The following is a 12,074-nucleotide window of genomic DNA, read 5'->3' as shown; positions in this document are numbered from 1 at the left end:
TTTGTCAGAAAGAATAGAGAACAACTAATAAAATTTATAGATATTAATTATTGTTTATTTCTCATTATTTTAAATATTTTAGACATTATTTTAATTTAATTTAAAGATAAACAAAATTTTTTTTAAAAAAATAATAATATTTTTGTTTATATATATTTAAAAAATGTGAAGGAATCAATGAAAAACATTCAAATAGTTAGATAGTTTATCTTAATATCTATTATCATTTGTGGGCTTGAAAATGATATGTTTATTTGTTTAATTAATCTCTTTTATTTGTTTATTTTATTTGATCGTTTTAAACAAAAATGACAAGATTTGATCAAAAAATTTTGGTATTGAATTCATCCAAAAATAGTGATTTATGTTGGTCAATATGTAAAAAGTGTTGGGAAAACGTGAAAGTTTTCACACTTTCATTTTATTCTCTCATGCTATTAATTACTTCGAAATCACATCGAATTCGCTGAGTTTTCCGAAGATGGATGTTGGATGCGCCCTTCTTTGTTTCATCTTTTATGATGATTGATCCTGGTGGGACTTGATCTTTCTTCTTTTGGATGATCTTGTTGAAGACTTTTATACTTTTTGTCTACTATAAATATGTTTTCTCGAGAGCTATCATTTTAATTAATCTAATCACTGTAAAAACTTATGTATCTACAAATAATAAATAACTTTTATTTAAATTTAATAAAACAAATACTACTTTTTAAATTGTTTATATATTTATCATTTTAAATTTTATATTCAATCCATCTTTTTATTTATATATTATTATTATATTTAAAAATGGAATTCTTGGTGTTTAGTAACCTTTTAAAAGATTCAAAGAACGATGCTTTGTTCTTTGGTAAAAAACCATACAAGAAACAATATGATCCATTGTTGTACACTCCTCCCATCAATTCAAAGAGTATGAATTCAATTTTATCTACCTCATCCATTGGAGTCTCTATACGTCAAGAGTCTGGTTGTTTATTAAGATAAACAAAATTATGATAAAAATATCTGATGTAAGCATTAGTAATAAAATAACCAAATATTTAGTTATTTTAAAGGAAATGTTTCTAATTTACTTTTCTTAGTTTATTAGATATTCTTTCTGTTCAATTTGATAATTAAATAGTTAGTTATCCTATTATATTAAAATATTTTCTCCAAAAGTTATTAAGAAATACATATCGTGTTCAAATAAATTTAAAGTTATTTTTCCTTTAAATTAAATTATTTATTTATTTACAAATTATATTTATTATTATTATTATTTTTATCTAATGAAAAGAAATAATCTTTTCCAGTTTTCGGACATTTAAATGAAAGTTCATAAGATACTAATCCAATGATTGAAGAATGTTTGGATGACCGGTATGGATATGGTTGATCACTTGATGAGAATAAAGGGTTTGCAAGTTGTTGAATTGGAATACCACCATACATTTTATCACCAATCAATGGTTTCCCAATTGCTGTGAGTTGTGCTCTGATCTGATGAGTTCTACCAGTGATCAATTCGATATCTACATAATTTAAATTTACATTATTCATTCTCTTTCTACTATTTCCTTTTCCAATTGTGTCTATATAACTATTATTATTATTGGTATTATTATCAGAGTTGATTAGATCTATATTTAAATAAGAATGTTCATCATCTGATATAGGTAGATCGACATTACACTTTCCACCATTCAATACACGTAATATACATTCATGCCAACTGTCAATCTTTGAATGTGACATCTCCTTAAATGTTGATTTTGTTGGTCTCATATAGTGTGTATACAATCCAGGTTCAATAATATCATCTTTATCTTCTTGTAAATTATCAACTTGTTTATAAAATGCCTAAAAAATTAATGACGTTTCTAAAAAGTTAGTATACAAACATCGTTTACTTAGGATTATTATCTATACAAACTCTATATTTTTTCGATATATTATCTCTATTTCTAAGTAGTAGATTAAATTGACTTATATAATCACTATCTTTAACTAAAACACATAATCCACGTGTTTGAAAATCAAGTCGATGTGGGTTGTAGATGGTTGTCAATTCGGAAGGTCTCGACGTCTTTATGAGATGATTGATGTTGTTATGATAGTTATCGATGACCGGTCCAATCGATACACCATGTGGTTTATCGATGACCATAAACTGATCGTTTTCATAGACAACCAATCGTTGAAGATCTATATGATCGGTACTATAGTGTCTTGGATAAAAGAATATCTTTACGAGGGAGTCAGCTTCTATTGTCTCTTCGTAGTTGAAAACACGTCGAGGTAGCGGTACATTCTTTAACGATGGAAAGCTATTGAGTGGACCACGATGATAAACAGCACCGAGATCAATAACCGATCGTATATAGTCTACCGATATCTTTTGATTAAAATGATTATATATTATATTACATAGTGAATCTTGTTTGTTTGAATTAAAATAAATAGGTTTAAATGCTCTTTTATATAATGTAATAGCATTATTCATTTTTTGTTGTTGAAAAAACAATTTAAATTGTTCATTCGTTTTTCGTTTTTTCATTATCAATCGACAAATCGAAAGCAACCCTTATCAATGTTAAATAATCGATTAAATAATTTTGTTTATTTTTAATATAAATATTTATAAATAATATTTTAATAATGAAGAATAATTCTTAGTTAAATAGCTTAGTTAATAGATGTGAATGTTGGTTTTGGTGGTTGGAAATGAATTGGTTGAATAAATTCTTTTGGTTCTGGTTGTACCTGTTGAATATTGTGTATATAGATTGTTAGAAATTCGAATAGTCAAAGATAGTAATATAAAAATCACTTACAAGTGTTTTAGGATCAACCTTTTTCTCGAAATAGATAACCTCATTCTGTTTAACCAATGATTGATTCTCATGGTTGATTTCATTTGTTAAACTATTCAGTATCTCCAATTGTTTTGTATCGCTCTAAATATCCATTTATATAGAGTTAGTGGAGTTTTTCATTACAACTATATATATAGATAATAGTTTACTTACGGGTTTCTTCAGCTTTGAAATGATATTTATAGATTCTTGAAAGTAGGTAAGTGCCATACTGATTTGTTTGGTATCGATGGCAGCTCTTGCCATTTCCATCATGGTTACAGAGTGTTGTAGTGAAGTGTAGGACGATAGATAGTTTCTAAATGGTTTGGGTAGTCTCTTGAAGTTGTGTGATAGATCCTTCAGTGTGTTCTTGGCCATCTCTGCTTTGTGCCACGCCTCACAGGAGATCTTGGCAACCAGAGAATGACTGGTATTCGATCGCAATGCCTTTCTAACCGTCAGTGAATTGCCTAGTGATACACACAGCAACGACATTCCCAACGAAACATTTGACGAACATTCCAAATGTAATTCATCTGCTGATTTCGCCCATCTACATATCGATTGTTAATATTTATTAAAGTAAAAATTAATAAGTTAAAGTTAAATATTGCTTTTTACTTTTTGTTTTTTTCTTCTAATCGATTGGATTAGAATAGTTGGTTAGATAGATAGCTTACCTTGGTAGTTCAACACGATTAACAAATTCAAAGATCCCAGCAGCAATCTTTAGGTGATTAGCCATCAGTTTTATATTCTCATCAAAGTTTTCTTCGTTTAGTGTATCGTTGATCTCTGCTACTCTATTAAAGTGAGCCATTCCATAGAGCATCAATACCATGACCAATTCATTTCTAAGTGAATAGGCAGCGTAGAATGTTTTAGTGCATGCAAAGCTTGTCCAATCAAAACACATATGTTCATTTAATCTAATATTTGGATTGTTTTCAATTGCTATCATTAAATATATATAAATAGATTAGTTATATTATTATTATAATTATTATTATAATTATTATTATTTAATATTTGATTATTAGTTTAAAAGCATACTTAATATGAATGAATATAAATCGGGTAGATACTTCTCGATTGCTTTGATAACAGAGGCAGCAGGACTCTTCTCGATGACAATGATCAGTTCATTTCGCTTTAGTGATGCTTCTGCTAGTAGTTGATTGGATTGTACTGTTTGAGTTCTAATGGTAGTTTCAAATTGTATTCTCTTTGACTGTGGCAAGTCGAATCTTGTCATATACAATTTTAAAGGTGATTCAATTGGCATAGACATGGTTTCGTTGGTACCACTAATGCTTTTTATAAAATAATAATATAAAATTTATTTAACCAATAATTAATAAATAATAAATAATAAAATTATCCAATGACTTAGATAAATACTGTTTTTGTTTATAATATAAAGTTAGGGTTAAAAAATAAATTAAATTAAATATCTTTTTTGTGTCATTTCATTTCATTTTTTTTTATTAATTTTTTAATTTATTCATGTAACCAAGTCATTCCTCAAATTAAAAGAAAACAACAACCTTTTACCAGCTAAATATATTGTTTTTAATTCATTTTTAGACTTTTTATATAAGAATAGGTTTAGACTTTTTAAAATTGATATTTTCTTTTTAAGTCATATTATATTTGCACGAACAGATAAGAATCTAAATGTTTGGTTTCATCAATGGATTGAACTACTTTACAAATATCTTTCATGTTCAGTCAAATCCGCTAGGTTTTAGTTTTTTGATTAAAGCAACGCTGTTCTACTTTAGTAAAATCTGATTTTCTTAGTAAAAGCTGTGTCTGTATCATAAAAGAAATGAATTTTTATCTAGATCTAAAATATACGACGTCTTTTATTGATAAAAAGTTTTAATACATAATTCATAGATTTACATAATTCTTTGAATAGTTTTGAGCCAAATCTTATTCAAAAAAATTTGTTCACCGATTTTTAATATCTTTTAATTTATTTCTGATTTTTTTTAATTTAATCAGTTCAAATTTTCAATAGGTTGATATGATCACTTATTAATTCATGATTCATTTTCTTGAACTTAATTATGTATCAAATATTAAAAAATAAATTTATATGGAATAAAGTTGTTGACTCTATAAAATATATAGATTCACTAGTAGTTGACTGTAGAGTCTATGGTTACTCGGAAATCGATAGAGTCGATTGGATTGTAAAGAATAAATATTATGGTTTGCTAAGAGATAAATTTAATTTCGGAATGGATACACTTTCAAAGCCGACTCTTCAGGCTATAAAACTAATGTGTTCCGATACCAATGTTGAACTATCGCTGATAGATCACTGTTATCAACGATACCTAACGATATGGAGCGATGAATATTGGGCTGTTGATTCGGCAGCTGAATCAGGTCGTTTAGAGCTCGTACAATGGCTACTGAGGAGATCGATGCCGTTCACTAATCGTGCACTGGAGAAGTCAGCATCCGGTGGATTCATTGATGTTGTTAAGCTATTGCATGAAGCTGACCAGCCTTTAAGGGCGTGTAGATACAACTGTGCGTTAGATCTGGCAGCGGAGAATGGGCATTTGGAGGTTGTGAAATTCCTCAGTGATGCTGGATATGGTTGTTCGGTCAATGCGATAGATAATGCCTGTAAAGGTAACCACATGCAAGTGGTCGAATACCTCTTGGAGAATCGCACAGAAGGATTCTCAATGGATGCATTGGCTTTTCTTGCAACCAGTGGTAGCATCCAATGGTTTAAAACACTCTACGGAAGAAAGAAAGGTATTATGAAGAAGTACAAATCCTATCTAAGAATTAAAAAATGGAGATTTGATTATTTCCATTGGTTGATCATTAGCAATGCAATCTCAGCCGAACAATTAGAGTTTCTTCGCTACCTTGAAAAAGAAACAAAGATAATGGATGCTTGTCAGTCGAATCTGTTGGATACAGCGGCGACCAAAGGTAATCTGGAGATATTCAAACTGTTGGTGGAACAATACGATATGAATAAAACGAATTTGAGTGGTGTACTTGAGATTGCATGTTGGAACGGTAATTTGGAAATTGTAAGATATATGGTCGATAATCTACAGAAATTGATCAGTCAAAACACTTCTTATATCGACAATGCTTGTATAAATGGTAAATTGGAGTTGGTTTTGCTACTTCTCTCAAAAGGATATCCTTATTGCAATCAGAGTATGATAAATGCGGCCTATCATGGACATATCGATATTTTTAAGCATTTGTTGACTCTACCACAAACCAATTTCAATGAAATTGTCAATGGATCTGTCATTGAGATGGTTGCTAGAAACGGTCATCTCGATATTCTAAAGTATATTGATGGATTGATGAAAGAAAGAAATATCACGAATATTCAAGAGTATTTAACAAGCAGAGCGGTCGATGAAGCAGCTTCAAACGGTCAGATAGCAGTGTTCGATTACCTAGTACATGATCATCATTGTTCAATAAATTCAAAACAATTGGTATTTGCTGCTGGTGGTGGATCATTTGATATGGTCAAATATCTAATGGACAAACACCGTGAAATAGTGGAACCGTCACTACCCATTGCATTGGAGTTGGCAGTACACAAAGGTTTCTATTCAATTGTGACTTTACTACATGAGTATAATCAGCCTATAGCGATAACCAATGCAACCTACAACCTTGCTTGTGTCTCTGGAAATCTCTCGATTATCAAATTCCTGGAGAGTCATTATCCAGCGGAGGATCTTACTTTTGCGCGCTACCAAGCCTACATGAAGGCAGTGGAGAAAGGTGACCGAAAACTATTGGAGTTTCTAACGACTCATGGAAGAGGATATAATCTCAAGGATGGCAATGCAATCAAAGATCTTTGTATATCAATGTTGAAACGGATCACTTCGCATGGCGATATCGAGATGTACAATTTGATACCAGAGTTGCAAACCATTGTAACCAAAGATCTGAGAGTCTATATGATGACAGTCGGTGCAATAGAGTCTGGTAACTTTGGTATACTGGAAGACTTGGAAGAATGTAACAACGAAAATATAAAATATGCAGTGATGCATGAGATTGCAAAGAATGGTAACTGTAAGATGTTTAAATATCTCATGAGAGATCGACAGTCGATGATTCCTGGTCCCTATCAGCGAATTGTCTCTACGAATCTCGGTGCTTGTGGCCACACTACCATATTATACCTATTCTTCAATGATATATGTAAAAAGGATCCATTAAATGTGTTATCAGGTGCATTATGTTCCAGCAACAACAAAGTTCACATTGTTCAATATTTGGTAGACATTGTTGGATTATCGACATTGCGCTCTATTGTAAAGAAGGATAAAATGTTTATAATAGCAAATGAAACGGTCTCTGATCTCATAGAGTAGATTAATTTTTATGTAAATATTAGTTTTTTTTTTTTATTGTTTTTTTTTTAAAAGACACCACTTCATAACACCAAGAAAAAATTAATCATATTAATGTTTTTAAAAATGATTCAAAAATTATTACCAAATGTGGTATTATTATGTGTAAAAGCAATACCAAATAAAGTTGTGGATTTTTCAAGTGTAATGTTTTTTTATGTTATGATATGTGTTTAATTGTATACTTTAGTAATTAAATAAATATAAATCTATCATGATCACACTCACAGCTATTAATAGTGAGCAGTATTCAATCAATGATTATTTTAGATTGAAAAATATGATTGGTAGATTTATAATAAAATTATTATTAATAAATTGAGTATGAATGAAAGGGTTATAAATAAATATTCTTTTCTTTAAATTATTAAAATAATAAATAAATATTTTTTTTTACTTTTAATAGTTAATATAGATAATTAATTATCACTTTTAGAAATTATGGTTTATACTATAATTATATATAATGGATTAGGACAAGTTGTATCACATTGTGTTAATGTTTTGGGTTCGGCTTGTACTTATAAAGATATTCATTCAAACATTGCAAAGTATTATTTTATTCATATTGGTTCTGTCTATGATATTAGAATCTATCCATACGATGAAAAGAATAAAGAGAATCCAATAATGAAGCCAATCGATATTAGCTCGACAGTTCCACAGGGTGAAAGCTTTATTTCAGTGAAATTTCAAAAGCAATGGTATCAAATCAAAATAATCAAAGATTGTTGCTATTGTCAGACTTGTTACTCATTGACCAACAAGAACGACCATAGTTTCAGTAAATCATTTTGTATCAACATAAGTGAAACAAGTGGCAATCATAATACTATAAACAGTTATATTAATATCAAAGAGAGTATTAACACTGGTGAATCAATAATTTAATTTAATCATACAAAAAAAAATAGTACAACTAACTATTTGTATGAAATCAAACAATCTACTAGTCAATCATTCATTCGATTCCAAACCTATATATAATAAATTAAAAAAGTATTATGTATTTTTAATTTTACAATGATATTGTTTGTTTGTTTTGTTCATACAATTATTATTATTATTATTATTATTATTATTATTATTATTATTATTATTATTATTAGTTCGTCAAAATCTAATTTAAATTGTTTTTTGTTTTTTTTTTAGTTTGAAAAAAAGGATAATAAATAATAATCCTTATTATTATTTGATTATTATCCATTATTATATATTGATAAATTTATATTTTTTATGGTCTTGGTGGCATTTGATGATGTGGTGGTAATGGGTGATGGAATTGTTGTTGTTGTTGTGGTGGTACTCTACCAAGATTCCAAACACAAATCTGTTCGTCCCATGAACATGATGCCATTTGACCATCGATAAACATATTCCAATCTAAACCAACGACAAACTCTGTATGATGATCCATCTTTAATAACATTGGATCTTCTCTTGATCTATCCCAAATAATAACTGACATATCACTAAAAGTTTTTTAAAGAAAGAATAAATAATTAATTATTCATTCTATCAATCAATCAATCAATCAATTTGTTTTTACATACTATGATGAAGATGCTAACATTGCATCTGAATGTGGTGAACACTTTAATCTTCTAACTGCATAACTATGTCCTCTTAATATACTTGTTGGTCTATCTGGTAATCTTATATCCTGTGTTTTTTTTATAAGGAGTGTTTGAGTGTGTTAGTAGTGTGATTCAACAATCATGATGACGATGATGATTCCACAACAAATCGATGATTTTAAATTTACCCAAATACGTATAGTTTTATCTACAGAACCAGTTATGATTTCCTTTTCATTATATTTATTCCAATCGCAAGTCAATACTTCGTTGTCGTGTGCTTTGATTGTGTTGAGTGATCGGTTGTCACGATGATCCCAGATCTTTAGTGAGGTATCACCACTGACCGATGCAAAGTGATACGGGTTTCTAGGTGACCACACGGTGCTATAGATACAGTAGCGATGCTCTTTGAATGTACGTATCGACATGTCGGCGCGCGGCGACCAAGTCTTGATCGACAAGTCCCAACTACCGCTGACAAACATCTCCTTTGAGACCAAGTTCCAATCGATGCTGTACACCTCTTTGGTGTGCTCCTGGAACGACCGTAGTGGACGTTCACCAGAGGGTGCCATCGTATCCCAGATTTTGATAGAACCGTCGCCACTTGCACTGGCCAAGTGATTCTCGTTCTCCTCGGACCACGTACAGTCGTACAGACCATCTCTGGTATCATATACACGATAGGGAACGATATCACGCTCCAGCACATCCAACACATACTGTCTACCATTACCTATGATACCGAAATGCTGTGATGTTGCACATGCTAACCTCTGTTCTTCAAAAGGACTAAACTCTACTGAATACCCATTAAAGTTTGTTTTAAATCTTTTCATTTCTCTCTATTCTATTTCTATTATTAATTATTATTCAAAAATAATGAATATTGTTTGTTTTGTCAAATATAAAGAATTATATTTAATTAAAATAAACACTTCTATTTTAAAAAAAAAATTATTAAAAATGTGAAATTTTGTTTTTTGTTGTTTTTTTTTGTCAAATCACACCAATTGGTTTGTTTTTCCCAGCCAATAATGATCAGCAATTGCGAGATTAATGAATGATCTGACTTTAATAAATCATATTTTAACTGATCAGATTAGATAAATGAACAATCCTTTTTTGATTAAATAGAAGAGTATCAAAACAGTTGTAAATAAAGTTTGTTTTATCTTTTTATTAACAAGTTAATTTTAATAATTTAAAGTTTGCATTTCGATACCGTATTCATCATTATTATTCCTTCTATTGTTTAGACTTGATCTTTCATCTATATTATCTAGATCTTCTTCTTCCTCTTCCTCTTGTTGTTGTTGTTGTTGTTGTGATTGTTCATCTTGATTGTCATTATTATTATTATTGTTGTTGTTGGTATTTGCTTGAGCATTTGAACCTGTTCCACTACCACTATTCCATGGTCTTTCAGGTATCATTTTAAAGACATCTTCTAATCTAGGTCTATAGTTATATGATATACAAATGAATAAAGTTGAATCCAAGAATTCGGAGCTGATCAACTCCACCCATGTATTCAGTACACCACTATAAAACAACAGTGAAGTAAAGAACTTCAATGTTATCAATCCAACCCAGAACAATAATATTAACTTTAACATCCTATATTATTATAATATTAGTTTCTTATCCACAAAAAAGTTTAATTAAAACTATCTATGATCTATCAATCTATACATACACAAATATTTTATATTTCTTTATCATTATGATAACCTCTGCTTGTGAGAGAGTTGTCTGCGATTCTTCAGATGGATTATATCTTAGAATTCTATATTCCAATTGTTTGGAATTAATATTGATCGCAACAAAAACATAGAATAACAAGAACACTTTGAATGACAATACAAATATTTCTATAAATAACTGTTATTAACATAAAGATAGGATAATTTAGTAAGTATGTAAGTAAGTAAATAAACTACTTTGATAATCATTCAATTGAAAACAAAGGATGACATACAAATGATATACTATCATCGGTATATAGTTCATAGAGTACAAGTGTTACGCCAAGTCCAGAGAGTAATGCGAATATGTTGTATTTGTCACCTTTCAAGTGAGTCTGAGTGATACCCCAGCCAGTCGCCAGCAGCAGTAGTATCAGCTGGAAGTAGATGTTGAACACAATCTTGAAGAGATGATAGAAGAACTCTGGCATGACACCGAGCTTGCTGAATGCTGCCTGCTCGAATATATAGGAATCGTACAGACACATCAGGAATTTCAAGAGCACAAACAGCGTGAGTAACACGTGTATCCTTCCAAAGTGGTGTCGGAAGCGGTAGCATACGCCCAGCCATCCAAAGCCAACGGTCAGCCACACCACCGCCATTATATTATACATAAGAGGTGCAGGTATCATCTCTGCACTCAATTGGTTGTTGTTTGGATTCAGCAGGCTCACTGTGTACGTCACATTGACGGGTGGCATGTTGTCCTGACAGTTTGCCAAGTTAAAGTAGTATCGTCCGTATCTATCGATCGTTCTAAACACCGACAGTTCATCAGTGAAATTAGAAACCACCATACATCTACTATAAATATCACCATCGTCTTCTTCACCCTCTTCATACGTTTCATTTTTAAAAACCATACAAGGTGGTTTCTTCATTTTATATCCAAATAACTAAGTTTATGAGTAGTAATAAAAATAAGTTGTTTAATTAATTAACTATAATATATTATACAACTAGTAATATTATTAATATTAATTGTTATTAACAAACACTTACATTTGCCCATTCATGCTCTGTACAAACAGTAAAATAAAGTACTCTATCTTGTGGTAATGATCTTATTGCTACAGATAGGGTTCCACCCTCCAAGAATAGAAAATGCTAAACATCATATCAATATCATTCATTATTAATATATTTATATATATGTTATAGAATATACAAATATTCTAACCTACAGTAAAAGGCTGTACATCGAATTCACTTAGAGTAACTTCTCTCTTCCAATGTCTACTATCAACAACCACACAGTTTGATAAAAAACAACATATTAAAATTAAAATATATAAATTAAATTGAAAACTATACTTTTTACTATTATTATTATTATTACTACTACTATTATTATAAACTATATTATTATTCATTCTATTATTATCTATCTATTAACTATATTTATATCTATACATTGTTAATCAAACAACAATTTTTTTTTTTTTAGATTTTTAGATTTTAAATTAA

The 12,074-nt window shown here is 29.9% G+C and overlaps 6 protein-coding genes across 6 annotated transcripts; 3 read left to right on the top strand and 3 right to left on the bottom strand.

Moving 5' to 3' along the window:
- Positions 1 to 792: 792 nt before the first annotated feature.
- On the top strand, positions 793 to 990 carry PPL_05815 (uncharacterized protein; the record flags this gene model as incomplete). The annotated part of the gene is made up of 1 exon (XM_020576688.1): positions 793 to 990. The coding sequence occupies one exon, from the start codon at positions 793 to 795 to the stop codon at positions 988 to 990; it is 198 nt and encodes a 65-aa protein (XP_020433100.1).
- A 200-nt stretch (positions 991 to 1,190) lies between these two features.
- Positions 1,191 to 4,137, bottom strand: PPL_05814 (uncharacterized protein; the record flags this gene model as incomplete). The annotated part of the gene is made up of 7 exons (XM_020576687.1): positions 1,191 to 1,215; positions 1,244 to 1,848; positions 1,922 to 2,383; positions 2,823 to 2,945; positions 3,018 to 3,399; positions 3,527 to 3,800; positions 3,900 to 4,137. The coding sequence occupies 7 exons, from the start codon at positions 4,135 to 4,137 to the stop codon at positions 1,191 to 1,193; spliced, it is 2,109 nt and encodes a 702-aa protein (XP_020433099.1).
- A 386-nt stretch (positions 4,138 to 4,523) lies between these two features.
- PPL_05813 (uncharacterized protein) lies at positions 4,524 to 7,237 on the top strand (the record flags this gene model as incomplete). Its single annotated transcript, XM_020576686.1, has 2 exons — positions 4,524 to 4,629; positions 4,986 to 7,237. 2 exons carry the CDS (start codon positions 4,524 to 4,526, stop codon positions 7,235 to 7,237), a joined length of 2,358 nt encoding a protein of 785 aa, XP_020433098.1.
- A 319-nt stretch (positions 7,238 to 7,556) lies between these two features.
- Positions 7,557 to 8,405, top strand: PPL_05812 (uncharacterized protein; the record flags this gene model as incomplete). Its single annotated transcript, XM_020576685.1, has 3 exons — positions 7,557 to 7,563; positions 7,713 to 8,150; positions 8,386 to 8,405. The coding sequence occupies 3 exons, from the start codon at positions 7,557 to 7,559 to the stop codon at positions 8,403 to 8,405; spliced, it is 465 nt and encodes a 154-aa protein (XP_020433097.1).
- A 105-nt stretch (positions 8,406 to 8,510) lies between these two features.
- pex7 (WD40 repeat domain-containing protein) lies at positions 8,511 to 9,695 on the bottom strand (the record flags this gene model as incomplete). Its single annotated transcript, XM_020576684.1, has 3 exons — positions 8,511 to 8,748; positions 8,830 to 8,939; positions 9,042 to 9,695. 3 exons carry the CDS (start codon positions 9,693 to 9,695, stop codon positions 8,511 to 8,513), a joined length of 1,002 nt encoding a protein of 333 aa, XP_020433096.1.
- A 357-nt stretch (positions 9,696 to 10,052) lies between these two features.
- PPL_05810 (uncharacterized protein) lies at positions 10,053 to 11,980 on the bottom strand (the record flags this gene model as incomplete). Its single annotated transcript, XM_020576683.1, has 6 exons — positions 10,053 to 10,317; positions 10,556 to 10,740; positions 10,838 to 10,926; positions 11,407 to 11,503; positions 11,610 to 11,714; positions 11,792 to 11,980. The coding sequence occupies 6 exons, from the start codon at positions 11,978 to 11,980 to the stop codon at positions 10,053 to 10,055; spliced, it is 930 nt and encodes a 309-aa protein (XP_020433095.1).
- Between the last annotated feature and the right edge of the window lie 94 nt (positions 11,981 to 12,074).

Source organism: Heterostelium album (assembly GCF_000004825.1).
Source record: "Heterostelium album PN500 unplaced genomic scaffold PPL_contig13, whole genome shotgun sequence".
NCBI lineage: Eukaryota > Evosea > Eumycetozoa > Acytosteliales > Acytosteliaceae > Heterostelium > Heterostelium album.
The sequence above is the reverse complement of the archived record's forward strand: the minus strand, read 5'-3'. Positions and strand labels throughout refer to the sequence as shown.